Consider the following 22,480-nt stretch of genomic DNA (forward strand, 5'->3'; position numbering starts at 1 on the left):
ATACTATACTGACTTTCTTTTCAACCATATACTGTATATTCAACATTTACTTTTTTCCAAATACTATACTATGACTTTTTCAACACACTACATTATACTATGACTTTTTATGATTTTTTTCAACAAACTATGACTTTCTTGTCATACTATACTATGACTTTTTTCGATATCCTGTATTATGCTTTTTTTGTGACTTTAATCCTGACATACTCTGCTATGAGGTTTTTTTTGGCATTTATTTCAATATACTACATTATGAATTTTGTATGGCTTTTTTCAACATACAGTACTATGACTTTTTAGACATATTATACTATGGTTATTTTTATATTTTTCAACGTGCTATACTAAGACTTTTATGGGACTTTTTTTGACATATACTGTATATTCAACATGTTAAAAAATATCACAAAGTTGTTGAACTTTGTGATATTTTTTAACATACTACTTTGACTTTTTTACTTTTTCCAACATACTAAAATATGAATGTTTTGACATAATATACTATGACTTTTTTCAAGTTTTTACGACATACTGTATTGTGACTTTTTTATGACTTTTTTCAACATACTACTATACTATGACTTTTTTTATTGTTTTTTTGACATAGAGTACTCTACTGTGACTTATTTGGGAATTTTTGGGACATACTAAGTAAGACCTCTTTTACTATGACTTTTTTCCTACATACTATACTGACTTTCTTTTTAACAAACTATGTGATGAAATTTTTATGACTTATTTGGATATGCAATACTTTGTCTTTTCAAGATTTTTTTTGACACACTATATTGTGACTTATTTGTGACTTTTTTGACATACTTTGACTATATTTGACTTTTTTTCAACATACTATATTATGTTTTTCGACATACTATACTATGAATTTGTTATGACATTTTTTAACATACTCTACTATGACTTTTTATTGCTTTTTTCGACGTACTATACTATGACCTTTTTGACATACTATATTGTGACTTTTTTGTGACTTTTCAACGTACTATACTATGACCTTTTTCAACATACTGTGACTTATTTGTGATTTTCTTTCAAAATACTATGCTATGCTATTTGTATGGCTTTTTGACAAACTATCCTATGACTTTTTTCAACTTCTTTTTCGACATACTATATGTGACTTTTTTAGGATTTTTTTTACATACTATACTGTGACTTATTTGTGCCTTTTTTGACATACTATACTGACTTTATTTTTGACATACTATGTTATGACCTGTACTATTTTGTTTAGAAGACTTTGACATATTAAACTTGGACTTTTTTTCAAGATACTATACCATGACTTTTTTCAACATACTATACTATGACTTTTTGACTTTTTTTGACATACTATACTTTGACTTTTTGATATTTTTCAACGTACTATACTATGACCTTTCTTTGACATTCTATATTGTGACTTAATTCTGACATTTTGTTGACATACTATACTATGAAATTGTATGACTTTTTTCAACATACTATACTAGGATTTGTTTGTGATTTTCAACATACTATGCTATGAATTCTTTTTAACTTTTTTGACATACTAATATACTATGACTTTTTTATGGCTTTTTGTCGACATACTATACTGTGAATTATTTGTGACTTTTTTGACATACTACACAATGATCTTTTTTGACTATTTTTCAACATACTATACTATGACTTTTTTCAACATAATACTGTATACTATGAATTCTTTGACTTTTTTTCCAATAACAATAGGATGAATATTTTGACTTTTTTATATGGCTCTTTCGACATGCTTTATTATGACGTTCATGACTTTTTTTCAACATACTATACTATGACTCATTTGCAACTTTTTTTGACACACCATACTGTGACTTTTTCGACATACCATAGTATTACTTTTTTACTTTTTCTGACTTTTGAAACAAACTATACCATCACTTTTTTGACATACTATGACTTTTTTCAACATAGTATGTTATGCATTTTTTGGGACTTTAACCCGACATACTATACTATAAGTTATTATGACTTTTGACATACTATAATACGGTCCCTATCTTGTACTTTTTCACCAAACTATACTGTGACTTTTTATGATTCTTTTTCGAGAAACTATACTATGACTTTTTTCAACATACTATACTATGACTTACTTATTACTGTTTTTACTTTTTTCAACCAACTTTTCTATGACCTTTTTGACATACTAAGCTATGACTTTTTTTAGACATACTATACTATGAAAGTTTTATGTTTTTTGACATGATATACTTTGACTTTTTTATGGGACTTTTTTGACATACTATACTATGACTTTTTGATATTTTTTAACATACTATATTGACGTTTTTTACTTTTTCTGACATACTATAGCATGCATGTTTTATGTTTTATTTTTTTCAACATACTATACTATGACTTTTTTCAACATACTATACTATGACTTTTTATGGGCAATTTTTTGGACATACTACACTACGACCTTTTTCTACATAATATATTATGACTTTTTGATATTTTTTAACATACTCTACTGAATTATTTTTACTTTTTCCGACACACTATACTATGTGACTTTTTTCAACATACTATACTATGGATTTTTATGACTTTTTCAGCAAAATATACTGTGACATTTTATGGCTTTTTTTCGACATACTATACTATAACTTATTTGTGACTTTTTTCAACTTTTTTCCGACTCACTATACTATGAATTTTGTATGGCTTTTTTGACATACTATGACTTTTTGACATACCATACTATGACATTTTGATATATTTTAACATACTATACTGACTTTTTTATTATGACTTTATTGGTATCTTTTAAACTATGAGTTATTTATGACTTTTTTCAAAATACTATTCTATGACCTTTTTTTTAAATACTAAACTATTCCTTTTTAGACATACTATACTATGATTTTTAAAATATTTTTGAAATGCTATACTATGACTTTTTTGACATACTATGCTATGACTTTTTGATATATTCTAAACATACTATTCTATGACTTTGACTTTTTTCAACATACCATACTATGATTTGTTTACTTTTTATCAACATACTATGACCTTTTTCTTTATACTATCTGACTTTTTTTGACATACTACAACATGACAATTTTCAACATTCTATACTATATTTTTCAGACTTTTTTCGACAAACTATACTATGACCTTTTTAATGTGACTTTTTCAATATACTATATTATAACTTCCTTTGACATACTATATTATGACTATGTTTTTTTAAAAACTTTTTTATTTCAAACTAGTATACTATAGCTTTTGGGCATACTATACTAGGACTATTCATGATTTTTTGGGACTTTTTTTTCATCATGACTTTTTATGACTAACATACTACACTGACTCTTTTTGACTTTTTTTCAACATACTATACTGCGACTTTTTTTTTTAAACTTTGTTGACATACTATACTATGACTATTTCAGAACTCTTACAGTTAAGGAAAAACTCAAAAATAATTTTTAATGGGAAAACATGGAAGAAACCTCAGGAAGAAAAATTGAGGAAAAAGGACGGACAGAAAAAAATGGCGAGTTTACAGAATAGCCAACATAATGAAATAATACTATCGATAGCTCATTTGACTAAAGTATACATAAAATGTAACATGTAAAACATTTGAGGAAAATGCATCAAGAAGCACCTTCCAGATGTCGCCAAACTGTTGACGTCTCTACCATGTAACCTGGAAAGTGTAAAGGCTACACCAACCAACAAACAGCAAATCTTCAGCACATCAATCACCGCTCCATCAGCTCTGCAAAATGTATGTTGAATTGTTTATTTTACAAATATTAGTTGTGCTTTATGTAGATGATGTTAGGCGGGGATGGCGTGTTGCATCTGGATCCAAAAATCTTCGGAGGCTTCGGACAGTGAGCTTGGTGGCTTCCTTCAGTTTCCAACAGGATTTTGCGTGCTGTGGACTCCTTTCATAGTGACTTGGCTGGACCCTGGAGTGCCAGTGCCCTTCAACTGGGAGAATTTTTCTGTGTGCAAATCTGATGCCCACATTTTGATTTATAATGAATCATGCACAAGTGGAAGTTGATGGGATACAGTGGTGCTCAAAAGTTTACATACACATGCTTAAGTTGACTAAAAAGAGGAATAAAAAAATCATGTTTTGGAAATTTATTTTAATACCTAAATTAAAAAATGAGGTAATGCATGTGTATGTAAACTTTTGAGCACCACTGTAATGGGAACATTTTACTTTGTTTGTATATGTGATGAATAAAATTCATTGATTGATTGATTGATTGATTGATTGATTAATGAGTCATAGCATATGTCATAAAAAGACATAGTATTTTGAAAAAATAATAAAAATGTAATAGTATATATTATGTCAAAAAACAAAAAGTCATAGTATAGTATGTTGAAAAAAGTCATAGGATAATTTGTCCAAAAGTTATTGTATGTCAAGAAATGTCACAAATAAGTTGAATAGTATGTTGAGAAAAGTCATAGTATAGTATGTTGAAAAAGTCAACTAAAAAAGAGTATAGCATGTTGTAAAAACCATGAAAAGTCAAAGTATTGTATGTCTAAAAAAGTCATAGTATAGTAATGTATGTCGAAAAGAAAGTCAGTATAGTATGTCGAAAAACAGTCATGAACAGCGTTATAGTCTAGTATGTCGAAAAAAATCATAAAAAGTTATAGTATAGTATGTTGAAAAAAGTCATAAGATAGCATATCAAATAAATTACAAATAAGTCACAGTATGGTATGTCGAAAAAGTCAGAAAAAGTCATAGTATGTTGAAAAAGTCAACGTATCGTATGTTGATATGTCAAAAAAAAGGCATAAAAGTCAATGGCAAAAGTCAAAACAAATGTCCTAATAAGTGTGGGAATTACGCATGTTTGGACAAAATTTCAGATATTTCAGTCTGGACTAAACCCCTAGAGCCACCTAGAGCATGGCTAAAACAAAGTCACATCGGTGGGTAGGACACTATTGTTTACAAGGTCAATCAACAATGGCTTAAATGTTGTTGCAATTTTATTTCATCAATAAATAAAAATGAAAAGAGAAAATAATACAAATTCTGGTTTAACAAACTCTGTGCAGTTAAAAAAAATTATACATGTTTTATATACTTGTTTGATATTTTGTTACTAACGTTATAATCACATTACTTTCTATACATGAACAGTTTGCCAGTACCGCTTAAATTTGTAAAATTGGTTTAAATATACTGTTGACAATAAATACAGCATCACAACAACAACTGCATTAAAAACTAGTTCCTTTTATTTCTACATCTTTCTCCACTTTGTTTTTCCGACACTGACAGCTGGAGAGAATTAGCCAGGCAAAAACAATGCCAGCCAGTAAACTAACAATTCCCACAATTACTGGCACCCATACAGGCATGGAGGAGGGACATTTTGGCACAGGGATGGTTGGTGCAGGACTGGTGGTGCTCACTGGTGGACTTGGTAGGCTGTTGATCTTAGCGAAGATGAAGGGATTGGCCTATAGGAAACATAACATGTCTCAGTGAAGAACTTGAACTTGAAGAAATGAACTTCCCAGATTAAGGGTTAATGGGTAATGTAATCTGGACACCAAAAGAGTTAAATATTAAATAAATAAGATAGGAAATAAACCAATAGTTGTGAGCAGTGGGATTTCCCTCCAGACTCTAAAAATCTCCACACATACCTCAGAGGGACAGTGGATCTTTGAGCGGTCATATGTGAAGTTGTTGTAGTTCTGCTTTCTGCCTACTGGGTCCAACTGTTAAGAAGAAGAAAGATAAATACTGTAAAACCACAAAAAGCACTTGGAGGCCCTGGTCATTTTGTCACAGTTTGGTCCATGCTCACCATGTTATTCCACAAGGCAATGGCCATCTCAGCATGCGCTCGCTCACTGATATGGAAACAGTCCACAGAGAAGAAACTTGAGTCAACCTCACCCTCCTGGTAAAAAGAGTAGATTTTTAGCATGGGTATGTTACATTATTTGTGTAATGGTGCTTGTTTGGCTATATTTGTATGTCTCTGTAACCTACTCCAATATAAGGGATAAAGGAATTGTGTAAAAAGGGTTGAAGGACAACAGCAAAGTCTTCTTTTCCCTCATAGCGATTTCCAGAAAGAAGATGCTCGATCTCAGCCTGGGGGAAAAAATAAAGAAATTGGAGGAATGACAAAAGGAACCCAATTTAAAAAAAGAATTAAAAAAAATATATATTTATATGGTTAAATTAGCTTTCAACTTTTACCTGATACTTGCGATTGATTTGTTTTATCTCTTCAAGGGAGTTTACAGCTGGATTGATAACACAGGGGCAGCTGGCCCTGTAAAAAAATAAGATTTCTGTTTATTCTCCTTTTGCCGAGGTAAGGGAAGGAGATGCTTCTAAATCAAAAAATCAGTGCAAAGACTTCCATGACAAAATCCTTGAATCCCGAATTTCAATCATTGAGTGATCATGTAAAAATAAATAGTTCTAGAGGTTAACATTAGTTAAGACTATTAGAAGTAATTGTCAATGCATCAAAACAACTGAACCAGAGGATTTTGCAACATTTCAAGTGTTCCCATGAACCCCTGCTTTATGTTCACTGAAGCTTTTGTAGTAGCTTCAAGAGGAAATGTCAAATAATGAGACGTTGACATAGTGTTAATGACAAAATAACGATACGTTAGAGTGAGAGATGTGAGCATATCAAAATGTTGCTGATAATCAAATCCACTTTTTGTAATTTGGAAAATCTGTCTCTTTTAATCCTTACATCTGCTGGAGAAAATCTTGCTCTTTCTCAGATGCTTAATGAATTACATGTGTCTTAGCTAGATTTGAAAAAAGAAATTACACCACCGAAACAACCAATCTTAATTGTTGAAGGCTTAAACCTGCATTTCCTGATTTCTTTTTACCACTTGGGGGAAGCCGAAACAAGCTTTTTTCAGCGATGACATATTTTCTTTTAAATTGATATTGCAGAGCATCACACATCCGGCAGATAAATATCATTCAAGTGGAATCTTGTTTGTGTCCACCCTACAAATGTAAATCTAATATTCATTCTTCTTGTACATATCTGGCTTTTTTTAGATGCTTAATTTTTCCCCAGCTAGTTGCTAATGGTCTGTCTGCTGTTTGATGATGAAACAGAAAGAGAAAAACGGGAAAAACAAACCTAACTGATTTCAATGGATCTATCTGCAAGACTGCCACAACATTGACAAACAACCTTGGAACCTAAAGATACAGAGAGTGAATAATAAGCAAACATGACACACTTTTACTGACAAGGACAGATGACAATTACTTAAAGCAAATAATATCTCACCTCTTTGTATAACATGTCCAAACTGAGCATCAGATTGTGGCTGTAGTTCTTGGGTGACAGATTATTCTGCAGATTTGTAAAGTATGTTTTTTTACTGCAGTTCCATAACATACAGAAGTGTGTGGTTATTTAAGTACAATATATTAATTTTAATAAGGACACTTACTTGGTCTGTGCAGTAATTACAAAGATCATTTCCTCCAACAAATATTGTCACAATTTTCCAGTCCTTTTTAAAATTCACCTCCTGTGTAACGTGTACAGAACGAGAGCATGAAAGAGGCAGACACTAATAGAACCAACTCAGAAATTACTTATCTTTGGAGAAGTCTTACCTTGTTTTCTTTAAAGGCCTTAATGAGAGCTTGGACTTGTAATGCCATATCTCTGTTACAGAACGAATACAGTTAATATGTGTTAGAGAGATAACAATGGGTTGCTCAAATGCTTTACCGGGGTGGAGGAAATAAAAGAATATGCACATACGAAGTCTCAGCTCCAGGTACAGCCGTGTTGAAGAACTTCTGGCTGGAACCTTGGCCCATGGAGAAGCCCTTTATGAAGGGGTTGAACTTCTTCAAGATGTCTGAGTAGAAAAAATTAAAAACGTTCCAGCTGAGAAGTAGTGTACTGTTGGTTTCTGTCATTCTAACAACTAGTAAATTAGTAAAAGTTCTCCTGCCACATTACAGCTCTTCCACTGTCTGCAAGTGAAGCCTGCATGTAGTCACTCCCGCATAGGAATGTCTAAGCAGACAGTGAACTTGAACTTCTACTTGTGCAAGTCTTCCTAGTCTGTTCCTAGACCAAACCCTCTCAACTGCACAAACTCATAATAAATAACTGCTTGTTTCAACCTGATGAATGCCACCTTGACATGAGTTGGTGCGTATTAGTGAAATATAAGCATTAACAAATCAGTGTCCACATATTGATTTATAAGGCTAACTGCTACCATTTGTGGAGTAGCGCGTCATTAACAAAAATGTCACATAAGAATGAATACAATAATTCTAATGTAGCAGTGTGTGTGGTCAAAATGGGTGAGCAAGCTATCTGGCTCATAACAATTTGATTAGATTGTTGGTCAATGACACTAAATAGCTAATAACAACAGGTTCACAATGTGTGCTTATTGCTAATTGTTTCCCGTCAAGACACACAGACACATATACCATATTGTGTTCCAAATCTTTTTAAAAAGAAGGTATTTATTACCTGGCAAGTAGTCATTGTCTATTGTTGATTAAGTTAGGTAGAAGATGTGGGCGTTTCTAACATTTGTTTGTACATCATGTGTCCTTCCTTGTACTTATAAACTGGAAATCAATCCGTTGTTGAGTCTCCTAGTGCTGCCACCACCTTGATGTCTGCTAGTCTCAGCTTGTGAACTATAAATAAAAGACATAAAAAAGTTTCATCCTACTGAAATCAAGACCGCAAACATCATCACTATACAATGTATTATTAGGGACGTAACCAGCTCCTATTTTCTGCAGCCCCTGTATATTTGAATAGAGCATCTGTTAAATTATCTTGATGAGACATTGAAACAATCCAGATGACAATTGGTGCAGTTGATCTCTGGTGGTGTGCATAGCTGTATTTGTTTCCGATATTAACAATAGATAAAAGAGGAGATCAAATCTCATATTGACTGATACGGTCTGTCTCACCTGAAGTTGGCACAGTGTCAGATGGAGCAAGGTCCACACAGGAGAAATCAGATTCCCAGTTCTGGTGTGAATAAAATATGGGATGAAATATGTGCTGAAACTGAATTTGAATCATTTATATTTGAATTTGAATTGCTAAACTTGAATAATTGCATTGAAAAACTGAATTTGAATCACGTAATTTGAAATTGCATTGCTTAATTTGAATAATTGTATTGAAAAACTGAATCTGAATAGTATACTTTGAAATTGAATTTATTGTTTTGGAACTGAAATCCAATAAAATATGATCATCAAGGAAAATTCAACTCTCTATATATCTTCACATTCAGTTCTCACAATTCAAATTCAGTTCACAAAATTCAAATTCAGTTCACAAAATTCAATTTCAAGTTACTGTGACAGACATCCAGGTACTTGAAGGATGAGGGAAGAGCAATCGAGCGCAGATCAATAGATAGACAACGTTTCTCAAAGTCAAGGATCCTTCTTTGGTAGGACTGGTCCTTCAGAGGCTAGGCTAGGCTCCTCTGTTGCATTTGGAGAACACTTAAATGGAACGGGCTAGCAAGTGCACGTCATTTGTGCACGTTGCATTTCCAAACACTGGATGAAATGGTTGTGGAACTGTGAACTGTGCTGTTCAATTTTTTTGTTGAGATGGAGAAGGTGAATCAGTGTCAGTCTGTTTGCAGGAGGAGAATCTGTTGGCAACTTTGCCCGCAACATGCGATGGTAGGTAACATTACCAACACTAATAGGCTATGATTTATGATTTATGATCTTATTTATCCCTTGTCAATAAATTGAAAACTTGTGAGTATTCATGTTTGTAGGAGTCATAACACTTACTGGTAAGGAGAATTGCATTAATTAATCTTAATTACATTAAGCTTACAGTAGCTAACAGTTTACATTAGCTTGTAATTTACTGCATACATGTACCGTTTGCTCATTGTAGCTTTTAAACAAAAGCAGTGCAAAATTTGATCAACAACTACAACCAGCTAAACGCTACCAGCTAATGAGCTACCACATGATATGCAGTAAAATGCATGTGAGAAAAGTTAAATAGAACTGTAGACACACAAGCTTCAACCAACATATGAAAAGTCATAATAACAATACCATTGATAAACACCCACTAACACAGTAAAAGTACGTGTTAAATGGTCAACAGTTGTCAGTTAAGACTATGATGAAGAAACTACACCACTACAAAGTTACACAAAGTTCCTTGGTGTGGTTCAAATCGTACTTGACTGATCAAACTTTATGTGTTAGCCTTTGTGACTGTGTATCCTCCACTGCTCCTCTCTCGTGTGAGGTCCCACAGGGCTCAGTTCCTGGCCCTCTCCTTTTCTCTTTCTATTTGCACTTAAATGGTTTAATACTAAGGAAGTAGGTATTTCATTCCACTGTTACGTAGATGCCAGTCAGATTTATGTGCCTCTTAAAAAGAAAGATGCATACTCCGTCAGATTGCTACTTCCGTGTCTTGAAGACATAAAGGCCTGGATGGCTCTGAACTTTTTAAATTTTAATGATGAAAAGACCGAAGTGATGGTTTTTGGTGGCCTCACTCCACTGGCTGTTGAATTTAGGATCCATTTTAAAATTCTTTTATTTGCTTTTAGAGCCTTGAATGGTCTTGCCCTGCCCTAGCTCGCTTAGCTTATGCACCCTTACGTACCGACATGCTTTCTCAGGTCACATGATCAGCTGCTCCTGAGTGTGCCCAAAACTAAACTTCTTTGTCTGTTTTTAAATCACGTCTTAAAACCCACCTCTTTTCTGTGGCCTTTGACACCTAATAAGATGTCGACTTAATTTACTGCTTTTAATTATTTAGTTTATTTGCTTTTATTGCGCAGGTATTATTTTTACTCGTGTTATAATGTTGTATTTTTCTGTACAGCAGTTTGGTCAACTTTGGTTGTTTTAAAGTGTTTAAAAAATAAACTTGGATTGGAAGTTGGAAAGTTCCTTCATGGGACAGTATGCTTAAATTTACTTGTGATACAATTCTAATCTTAGCAGGACAGGTCGGATACAGGACTAACCAAAAGCTTTCTGCTTCTGTCTGCAGTCTGGAAGCAAAAACCATCATCGGCAGCTGTCTGATTGGCACTTCATGTTAAATATACTTGTGTGTACATAGTAATGTTTCAATAAATGTTTTAATGAAGATACACATATTGTTAATGTCTTTTTATAGCTCGTATACCTAACGAGTTGTTATTAAAACAGGTAGCATCTGAATACAATTATTCAGTTAGAAAAAATAGACATTGAAAAACAGTTTATATGATATGCACACCTAAAAACTTAAAGACGCCGACAAAGCAGTTCATTTGATGCATTCATTTTTTTTAATGCCAATCTCTAATATAGTGTATAATCTATTCAGCATCTCTCTGTGGCCTCTGTCTCTCTGTTCTCTTGTCTTTTGCTTTCCCTCTCCTCCTCATCTCTCCCTTCTGGTGATGCTAGTGCAGCGCCTGGGGCAATCAGACTGCTGCAGACTGCCCTAATGCCCCATCCGTGTTGACCAACCAGGGCCAACTTGCTGCTGTGGCTTCCATCCTCCGTGACCGCCTCCATTTGTTCCTTAGTCATTGTTAAAAGACAGCAAACACAAGGAAAAGATGTTTACCGTTATGAATGCTATAATGTAACGTTACGTTACACTTTTTACATGCAAATCTACTCATACATTTTAGCTTTCATTTAACGTTGCTAGTAAAGTAAACAAGGTCCAGATTTACTTACAATCCTTAGCTACAACTGACACACCAACACACCAATTTCTAAATCTCTGCTAACGTTACGCATATACAGTAAGGGCATATAAAAAGAGATGAAACTGCCACCGGACATTAAACTTTACAAACACAAATGGCACAAAATACAGCAAACCAGCTGACATCCTAATGGTAAATGATAGTTTCAGTTAGCATAGCGTTAGCTTGTGATTTACCTTATTATTAATAGCAAATTGTACCAGCAAAGTTTAGCTTTACATTAATGTAACACACTAACGGTGACAACAAATGTACAGCAAACACTTAAGATACTTACATTTAAATGATTTTTGCGCTGTCTGCGATGCCGCTCCAATTCTGCTTTGCTACGCTTACTTCGACCATTGTTTGCTTTTTGGAAAAAAGCCGGCAAAGCCGCGCACATAGGATTGTGGGTGATTTGAGAGCGCGAAAGATACACATTGATCTGCACTCGGTTGCTCGTCCTTCATCCTTAAAGTATCCGGATGTCTGTCACATTAACTTGAAATTGAATTTTCTTAACTGAATTTGAATTGGGAGAACTGAATGTGAAGATATTTAGAGAGTTGAATTTTCCTTGATGGTCATATTTTATTGGATATGAGTTCCAAATGAATAAATTCAATTTCAAACTGTACTATTCAGATTCAGTTTTTCAATGCAATGATTAAAATTAAACAATACAATTTCAAATTATGTGGTTCAAATTTAGTTTTTCAATGCAATTATTCAAGTGTAGCAATTAAAATTCATGATTAAAATTCAGTTTCTGTTGGCACATATTTCAGCCCATAATAAAACATCTGAAGGTATGGTCAATGTGTAAAATGATTTGAGAAAATAGATGGATGTACATTAACAGTAATTGCTTTTATTATTTTATTTTCATTCCAACTGTGTGATTAGTGCTGTGACATATTTTTTTTCTGTGAAATTGTAGCTTCATTCAGGTCTTTGGTTTAACATTTTTTATTTTATTTGTACCAGAAGTCACTTCTCAGCCTCTCAGACAGAGTTTAAAGGCTTACTGTGATAGGTCCAGGTGTTGGAGAGGGGTCACCATATATGTAATTGCTGTTGTTATAGGTACGGATGAATGGTGAAGTCTGTAAGCAAAGGACAGAACGTATGTTACATGATGGCCTCAAAAAGAAAACTAAAAAAACAGATTGCTGAAACACTATAGACTTATAATAACAGAAGCTTTCGAAATTCATTTATGTCTTGTTTCTCACAGGATTGAACCATCATAAGATTTACAAAAAAGAAAAATATTAACCAGCATTTAAAGCACTGACTCTTTTTTTAAAAACAATTTCTTTTTTTTTCTCACCGTAGTTGGACATTTCAAGTCAAGGGCTACAGTAAAATCCAGTATGGTAGTCTTATTGCCCAGAGGTTCCAGCTGGGGAAACCAGAGTCAGAGTGAGGCTGAGTATCATTGAGCATGTTTAATTAAAATAGGCCTACACTGTGACTTTAAAAATGATGTAAATATATAATCACATATATATGTATATATTTATTTAACTATTATTTACACAGGTAAGGCACTTGTTGGACCATCATATGTAGTTATAATAATAATAATAATAATAATAATTGTAGTGTTAATTCACTGTGGAGCTGTATTTTACTGTTACTTTTGTGTACTCAATTCATATGTTTACCAGATTAATTACTGTGCTGTACTTCTTATGGGGGTTGAATGGTTGATCTATTACTCCAATATGATATGAACATTAGTCTACACTTTTGTGCATCAAGTTTTCTTGTTATTACCCCAGTTCTTTTTCACGCTACAGATGTCAAAATGTTGTCAATAGTGTCTTTTTCTAGCTTTTTCTAATTTGTAATCACTATCATTGAATTTTTTGTGCAATCATTTTCTCCTTTCTGTCAGATACTTACCATGTTGTTCCAGAGGGAGCGAGCTAACATCGTCTGGGCCTTCTGGCTGGGATGGAAGCAGTCAGCGCTGAAAAAGGAGCGATCTACACGACCATCCTGTGAAAAAGGTTACATGTACAAACTTTTCTTTATCAGTCAGAACTGTAAAATGTAGGACTGCACTAGTTAGGAGTTTGACCAATGTAATATGATGCAGGCTACAAAAAAGGAACTATTAACTGAGTAATTATTAGAAAAAAAAGAGAAAAGGACTTTATGGCAATCACTACACAACTTTTTAAGCTTGTGTCCTAAAATCCAGTTCTTCATAAAAAAAGCCATCTCTCTTTTGTCTTTGGAATTTAAGGTCTCAAATTAAACTCTATTAACTAGATAATGTGGAAGGAATAGTTCAAGATTTGGGGAAATACAGAAGTAATAAATTTGCTGTCTTGACAAGAGTTAGACACCACGCTAACACCAGCAGCTAGATAGCTTAACATAAATGGAGAAAACAGGGAAAATAGCTAGCCTGGCTCGGTCCAAAAGCAAAAAAATCTGCCGACCAGCACACTTACTAATTAACATGTCAAAGTGTGTTTATTTAATCCATACAAAGAACTGTAACCAGTACAGACAGAGCCATGCTAGCTGTTTCCCCAGGTTTCCAGCCATTGTGCTAAGCTAACTGGCTGGATGTAGCTACTAACATCTAAGTGCTAGAAACAATCCTCTCATTTAACTCTCGGCAAGAAAGCAAATACTATAAGTGTATTTCTAAAAATTTCCTTTGAAAGTGAGCTAGCCAGACAGCAAAGGGTTTTGTACATTGACTTTAGATTGGAGTAATGGCAAAAACAGAATATCAACAAATTTCAAAATTGGATTAGACTTAACTGCTCACAATTAATGTATATGTTGTATGCTAAAGTCACTCTCATTATTCTGGTGCTAAACTTGTGGTTAAGCATTGGATAAAGGTAATATACCGAACTCTCATAAAGTCAGTGCAGCCAGTCCACATGTGAAAGACAGAGCTTTGTTACTGACCGTCAGTCTGGGGACGACGACGCTTCTGAAAAAAGGCTGGATGACCACAGTGAAGTCTGAGCGAGTGTCGTACCGGCCTGACTCCACAAGCTCATGCAGTGAACGCTTAAAGAAAGAAAGGGAATGTGTCAATGCCTGATGATGAACTGGGCTGTTTCACAACCATTTTTTTGTCTTTAATACCTGATAGTTTCTATTGATGTCCTCCATCATTTGCAGAGCTTTAGAGTTGGGCATTGGCAAAATAACACAAGGACACAGTATTCTGGCAAAGAAGGGATACCAAGGTGTTATACCACTGTTTGTGATTATGTATTAGATTTTTTAATATCTCAGTGAGAATTTGAAAAAGCATAGAAAAAAGGGATACTCACTTTAGCAGCCAAGTTGGACATTTCAGTGAAGTGTCACTGTGCATTTCTCTCAGTGGTACAATATGGAGAGGCTCTACTAAGTTCACCAGAGCCCGAGGTATCTGACAAAGACAATCTCAAATAATACTCACAATTTATGGAAGTAAATAAAATGTAGCTGCATGTCTGTCATTTTTTTACCTCTTTGTGTAGATAATCCAGGCTGTCTCGAATGTTGCGAATATAATTCTCTTTAGAGTAAAAGAGCTGTAAAGAAACAAAAAGGATTTTCAAGTTGCGTCTTTTGGCCCCTCCAAGAAATGATTAATATATGATTACTTCACATTAGTACTCACAGAGTTGAAGCAGTGGACACACATGTCATTTCCACCAATAAAAAGGGTAATCACCTTCCAATCTAATTCAAAATTGATTCTCTGTATAAGAAAGAAGAATGTGAGTGAGCGTGAGTAGTAGGTACAGTGGCACTGTTAAAAAGGAAAATTCTTCTGTCCTAGTCTATGAGTAAGTACATTTCCCTCGTTGGAAGTAAGAATCAAATTCTACATGCATGTCTCCTAGATTTGCCAAATTTTTATCATTAAGGAATATTTACCAAAACGAAAATGTCTTCACTATTGTTATTGTCCAAAGCAGATGTAACATATGCAAGTGCAAGAAGATTTATAGTGGAGTATTTAAATTTAAAAATAGGTAACACAATAAATAAAAAGTTATAAAACTTACAGAGTTTTTCTTCATCCTTGCCACCAGGGCTCGCACCTGTTTTGGTATGTCACTTAAAACACACACAACATAAAATATCATGATGAAATGCCAAAGATTGTTCTCAGTTATGTAAAAACACATTTATTTTTAATAAATATATTCATGCAAATTCTATTTCCTTTCAGCTATAAGTAATTATTAATAATAATGATAATAATAATAATAATGATAATAATAATAATAATAATAATAATAATTTTGATTCAAGGTCCAGAAAAAGAAACAGTAGTAAGAAGACCTTAAGGCAAGATTAATACTGTCTAATATAGTTCCTCTCTTCCCCTTGTTTATTAAATATAAAAGACTTGTTTTTGTTCAAACTAAAGTATGTAGGTGTGTAAAATTTAAAAATAAGTATTAAAATATGAACTTTTGCACTCAACTAATATAAACTTCCAAAGGATTGTAAGGTGTGTCTTTTCATAATAGTTGAGTCATTTCACTAAGCTGCATTTAATAGTGCAAGGAATTTTCATGCGATCTAAAAATTTAAACTTCTCAATTAACAAGAAATGATATGTCCAATAGATTAGGTTAATAGCTTTTATACATGTCTCTAAAGTTTCTAAGCTCAAGTCAGCTTAATGATTAAAACATGAACAGGTATTATATGATTAAAATCAAATTAAAAAAAGTTGCCTCTGATAGGACTCACTAGGTCTTAGCTCCTGCTGCAGCCTGGTTGAGGAATGCCTGAGGAGTTTGCTGGATGCCCTTGCCAACAGAGTAGCCCATCAGGTTGTGGTTGAAATGTTTTAAGATGTCTGTTATAACAAAGAAAATAAGTATATAAAATCAAAAAGCAACAAAGACTAACTTTAACATGTTATCTGAAACAGAAACAAGTCATTAGGAAGACTCACTGGGCAGCGTGGTGACAGTTGTGAGGTTTTCATCTCCACCAATACTGCAAAAAACACAGAATACAACGGAAAAATAATGACTTAAAATCACTTTCCAACTAAAGGAATGATGGTCATGGAGCCATGTTTATACCAACACTGCAAGACATATACCATAAGCATTATGTTGCAATGTTACAGTGTGTTATTTATTTGGAAAGTCCTGACTTACCTCCAGGATAAACCTCTGTACTGATTCAAGACGTCCAGGAGGTTGCCAGGGCCGGATGCGATACCGTTCCCTGACTGACAGAACAGGACAGTGTTTCAGTAACACAATAAAATAAGAATAAATAAGAATAAATTCTCAATATTTTACAGTACACCAGTGTATTTGTCTCTTCTTTTAATGTAAATATAAAAAATGTGTGATTTCATACTGTTACACCATTGTACTGTGTCCATTTTTTTCATTTCTCCAATACAGTGATTTGATAAATGAGATCTTTGGATTGTTCACGCACTTAAGCCAACTGTTAAACAGTCAGTAAATCTGACTATTATCATTATTAATGAATGCAAAGATTCTGTTTTTCAGAAATAAATGTCAGGTCATTCAATGTTTATTAGCAATCATAGATATCTATTAAATCACACATCCATCTGTTGTGTCTTTGTAATCAGCTGTTCTCTTGCATTTTTCAGACCCTTTGTTTATCTATATATACAACTATATATTTATCCAACTCAATTATCAATTCAATTCAATTTATAGTATCAAATTATAACAATAGTTATCTCAAGACACTTTACAGATAGAGTAAGACTAGACCACACTCTATAATTTACAAAGATCCAACAATTCCATTAATTCCCCCAAGAGTAAGGATTTAATGTGACAGTGGCGAGGAAAAACTCCCTTTACTGGTCCTACACTGCATATTTAGGGTATGTTTGAGTTGAAGATCATGATCCTACTTCCGAGATAATGTCTTTTGTCATAACTTTCTATCCACTTGAAAGAATTACGAAATGACTCACTGTCAAAGAGTCTCCCAAAGCAGCCACCACGTTGATATCTCCAGGCCTAAGTTCATGGACTGGGAAAATAAAAAAAGGCATCTTAGAGCAGTCAGCATGGGAATTTCAAAAGGACTGTATATATACAACTAATAATGTTTGTATATAATGTGTGTAATGATATGAATATGGCAATATAACTAGCTAAAAATACTTTATAGTAAGATCCAAAAGTAAAGTACTATTTAAAAGAAGAAGAAGATTATCAGAAGCAAGGTTAAACAAAACTTAAGCAAAACCTAAACAGAGATGAGCACAATACTGAAAATGATAAAATGGTTAAAAAGTGATAAATATACAGCTTAGTGACAAATGAAAGAAATACAAAGTGCGTTTTATATACATTTATATAGTATACATCAAATAAATTGTATGTCAATGTAAGACCTTCGTTTTGTATTTGTTTCATATTTCAAGTAACTAAATACTTCTGCTGGTTTTGCAACATGAAAAGCCTGTCTATAAAAAATTACACATGAATACAAATTATGAGTACATTCCCTCTGATTTCAATGTGTTAAGTCCCCATAAAAAAACAATATTTGCCTTTTTTCAGTCAACTAAGAGTCACCCCGGCACCTGATAAATGCCTAACATGTAAGTGCAAACCATCGTACTGTACCTGAGGTGGGTGTGGAGGGTGAGGGGCTGAAGTCCTTACAGGGCATCTCTGTGCCTGTAAGATGACCGGACACACAGAGCAAATCCACAGTCAGAACTAAACAGGAGGCGTACAATGCGGCCACGAGCTCCATTCCAGCTACCACACTAGACTCACTGGGAGGAGGAGAGAAGAAGCGTCGCCGTAGTGATGTGAAGGAGAGTTTCCCTCCGTCCTTAAGAAGGGTCGGTCCTTGTGGAGGGAGGTAGATAGCCGGAGAGAGGAGGAGGAATGAGATAAAAGAAGTCATTTGAGAAAGTAGTGTAGAATTGTAGTTTAGCAGGTTGAAACCTGTCTAACTAACTAAAGTGCATCTAATTGCGCATTTTAGCACGCTGATTTAACTGCATGTGTGTGAATTTGTATTACAGTTACTTACCTCAGTTGGACATGGCAATGCAATAATCTTCCCATTGTCTTCTGTGTTATGTTGGCCACTTGTTGGCTGCAGCTGAAAGACAGAAAACTCATCGTCTTCATGTTTGCTACAGGGAGAACAATGACTCTGAATATCTGCGTATATATGTGCAGTGGTCGAATTTAGGAAGTTACACGGTCACAATTCACTCAAATACTGTACAAATTTGAAGTAGTAAATTTGCGCTTTACTTCAGTATTCCCATTGCATGCAACTTTATACTTTTACTCCACTACATCTCAGAGGCAACTACATTTTACTGCACTACACTACTATTGTCTGACAGCTTTAGTTACTTCTGAGTTTCCCATTTTTCCTACCATTCTATTTAAAACCATGTATCTCTATGATTAGGTGATTCTGAATTTTATTTGATAAGCTAAAGAATTTAAAAATCAATGTTACGAACATATAATGAGCTTGTAGAATGCAGTGCATTACTTTAGACACAGAGACACAGACACACACAAAGAGTTAAAATTAGCACAAGCATAAACAGCTACAGCAGTAAAATGCAACATCCACATTTATGCAGCAGTAATACTATTCCAAAAACATCATATATAAAAGTAAAACACTGACAAGTAATATTTTACTGCAGAATGACTATTTTTACTTTATTATACTTTAAATAAAATGTGTTACATACTTTTAGTTAAAGTTTTGAATGCAGAACTTTTACTTAGTGGAGAATTTATTACTTGTTTAAGTAAAAAATCTGAATACTTCTTCCACCACTGTGTGTGCGTGTGTGTGTGTGTGTGTGTGTGTATGTGTGTGTGGTGTGTGTGTGTGTGTGGTGTGTGTGTGTGTGTGTGTGTGTGTGAGAAAGAGAGAGCGGCGGATTGATTAGATTGCTTTAGGTCTCAGCAGGTTAGTCCACAGCTGCACCATCAGCTTATCAGTTTGTTGTGATGCTGACTTAGAGAGATGCTTCCCACTCTGTTAGAAAAAAGAACATCAACAACATTGTACTGTACTTTAGATACATAAAGTACATGTTCAGTAAGATGATCACAACTGTGTATCTGTTACTGTCACAATCTGTTTGTTTTCATTTGTGACATTTTTTTATTGTCTTACACAACATGTTGACGTGTCGTAGTCGGAAAAGGGTTCAAATGATAAAAGCATGCTTTTCTTGATATGACAAGTCAAAATGTCTGCTATGAGAAATTCCTATTCTAGGAATCATTCTCATGGTAAAAAAATTAAAAGGCACATTTTGATGTTTGTTATTTCAGATCTGGCGCTTAATAATTAATGACTCAGGAGTCAAAGGACACATGTTGGGTCATTGTGGATTCTGGAGTGTGGTCTAGACCTGCTCTATCTGTAAAGTGTCTTGAGATAACTCTTGTTGTGATTTGATACTATAAATAAAATTGAATTGAATTGAATGTCCTTTTATTCATCACAGATTTTTGAGGGACTAATGGTCATTGTGAAAGATGATGCAAGGGATGCAAGTTGTGCGAGTAAACTCACAGAGACAGGTGAAAGGTGTGTGATTAAAGGTGCGTCCTGCACAATGACAGTGAAGTCATCTCTGTCACGAAACCAACGCTTCTTTACCATGAGCTCATCCAAAGACTCCTGGTCAGTGAAAAAGGAGTTGAGAAGAAACTTTCACAGCAGCTTAAAAAAAAAAGGACTGAACAATCAGATATTCTGGTATGAATAATGGACAAACCTGCAGAGCATGACTCAACATGACCCTCTGAAGTCTGTCTTCTCCTTCATTGTTTGTCTCTGTGCATCGACACGTCCTGTCAGTAAAACAGATTGTTAAAACGTTATATGTATATTACTATTACCACTTTTAGATTAAAAAATAAGCATCAAATCTCATTTGAACTCACTTTTTGTGGAAAGTACCATGCTCTCCATCCCACAATGCAATACTGACGATGGTCCTCTTCAGCTGCAACACATTTAAAAAAAAAACATTTTAATCAAATCTCAGCACTGAGACACAGGGGATTTTAAAATATAAATCAAAAATAAAATATGTTTCTAGTGGAGAACTGAGGGGAAAATACAAAAAAGGGTTGATAATCTGTAGGTGATAGTTAGTATTCAGATCTTTCATGTCAGCAAAAGTAGCGATGCTACATTATAGAAATACTCCATTGCAAGTAAGAGTCCTGCACCGAAAATATTACTTAGTAAAAGAATTATAAGCAAGTACCAAAAGTAACATTAAGTAACATTAGGTCTGTCAAATGAATGTAATGTAGTAACAAAGAATATTTCCCTCAGAATGGCAGTGGAGTTGGAGTATAAAGTGGCATGACAGGGAAATACCTGAGTAACGTACAAGTAGCTCAAATGTATAGTTTACTTGGTACTTGAATACATGTATTAAAGATAAATTCAACCATGTATTTTTAATGGACAGGACAGCTAGGTAAGAAAAGGGGGGGGAAGATATGCTGGAAATCGCCACAGGCCATACTCGAACCCTTGACCTCTGCATTGAGGCATAAATCACTATTCATATGTGCGCCTGCACTACCCATTGAGCTAATCCAGCCACAGAATATACATTACTAAATTAGGAATACTGAATAATCCATTGAAAACCAATGATGGTTTTGTAAATCTAACATATAATTTTGTATATGATGTACACATTTTGATGCACATAAGCAATTGGGAACATCAACACTTGTAACTTGTAGCCATTAACAGGTTTTAATAATCTGACTTACCATTTGAAGGGGCCGACTGAGAGGGGAACATTTGAGTGCAAGGCAGTCCAGTTACTGAAATCAGAAAGAGTACACCATTATGAATATGTACTGTATATAATATACTGGATCAAATATCACTTTTAACAACTGAACAGCCATGTAGAGTATTTTAATGAGCTTGCTGAGCACAAAGCACATACTACACTGTATTCTTTTTTTCAACTTGACCTTTACACTTTTCACACCACAAACATGTAAGACACATCAAAACGTATGTCTCCATGTGCTGAGGTCAAAAACGTTCAACCCACTCCTCTTCAGAGGCCCACAAATGTATTACAACAAGATATGCATTTGCCATATTAGTGGATCAAACACCACTCTAAAACACTCAGCACTTTTAAATGCTGCAGATTTTTTTTAATTCAAACCCTTTTGTTCCAGCTTCAACCCCTAAATGATCCTTAAAAAGTTCACTTACACGATTTATAATGTTGACATCCTCTATAGAAGTGTAAAACAGGGATAATCAATTTCTCCTATATCTGATTTCAAAACCCGCAGCACAGTGACAAGAGCGTTAAATTAGGAAAATGTCGAAAACCTGTTGTCCATGTGAGCCCCAGGACTGTGATCAGAAGCAGCTGTGGAAGGATCATCTCTCTGATTTTCTCAGATTTGGTCCTCATGGATCTTTGCAGCCTTCCTTCATCTCTGCTCCCTTATTTTGGTGGTTATCTGTCTTTCTATGTCATTATCAGTTATACCTGGTCAGGGTATTTGATACTGACAAATCAACAATATGCACAGAAGGGAGGGACTTGCCTCCAAAGGACACGGCCATAAGGTTTTGTAATGAAACAATGATTGATAATGAAACTTTTAAAGTAATTATGAGGGAG

The 22,480-nt window shown here is 34.1% G+C and overlaps 1 protein-coding gene and 1 long non-coding RNA gene across 2 annotated transcripts; both read right to left on the minus strand.

Moving 5' to 3' along the window:
* Window positions 1-5,222: 5,222 nt before the first annotated feature.
* Window positions 5,223-18,714, minus strand: LOC116706685 (phospholipase B1, membrane-associated). The gene is made up of 23 exons (XM_032543631.1): window positions 18,426-18,714; window positions 17,765-17,823; window positions 16,956-17,029; window positions 16,745-16,788; window positions 16,537-16,645; window positions 15,840-15,891; window positions 15,449-15,529; window positions 15,294-15,359; window positions 15,114-15,214; window positions 14,923-15,004; window positions 14,740-14,844; window positions 13,711-13,806; window positions 13,133-13,204; window positions 12,828-12,905; window positions 9,014-9,074; window positions 8,666-8,728; window positions 7,824-7,923; window positions 7,239-7,246; window positions 6,263-6,357; window positions 6,050-6,154; window positions 5,862-5,957; window positions 5,698-5,772; window positions 5,223-5,508 (listed from the first exon to the last, which is right to left on the minus strand). The coding sequence occupies exons 1-23, from the start codon at window positions 18,712-18,714 to the stop codon at window positions 5,266-5,268; spliced, it is 2,154 nt and encodes a 717-aa protein (XP_032399522.1). The 3' UTR covers window positions 5,223-5,265.
* A 1,035-nt stretch (window positions 18,715-19,749) lies between these two features.
* LOC116706440 (uncharacterized) lies at window positions 19,750-20,809 on the minus strand. Its single transcript, XR_004336234.1, has 4 exons — window positions 20,745-20,809; window positions 20,576-20,651; window positions 20,371-20,478; window positions 19,750-19,824 (listed from the first exon to the last, which is right to left on the minus strand). It is a non-coding gene; the product is annotated as an uncharacterized LOC116706440 (long non-coding RNA).
* Between the last annotated feature and the right edge of the window lie 1,671 nt (window positions 20,810-22,480).

The sequence above is a fragment of the Etheostoma spectabile genome, chromosome 18 (assembly GCF_008692095.1).
Source record: "Etheostoma spectabile isolate EspeVRDwgs_2016 chromosome 18, UIUC_Espe_1.0, whole genome shotgun sequence".
NCBI lineage: Eukaryota > Metazoa > Chordata > Actinopteri > Perciformes > Percidae > Etheostoma > Etheostoma spectabile.

Excerpts from the sequence above, each read along its gene's own strand:
- LOC116706685 (XM_032543631.1), bottom strand. The coding sequence starts at position 18,714 with ATGACTTCTTTTATCTCATTCCTCCTCCTCTCTCCGGCTATCTACCTC. Across the intron at positions 15,530-15,839 it reads CAAGGATGAAGAAAAACTCT|AGAATCAATTTTGAATTAGA; the intron begins GTAAGTTTTATA and ends TTTCTTATACAG. Across the intron at positions 13,205-13,710 it reads GCTCCCTCTGGAACAACATG|CTGGAACCTCTGGGCAATAA; the intron begins GTAAGTATCTGA and ends TGGTTTCCCCAG.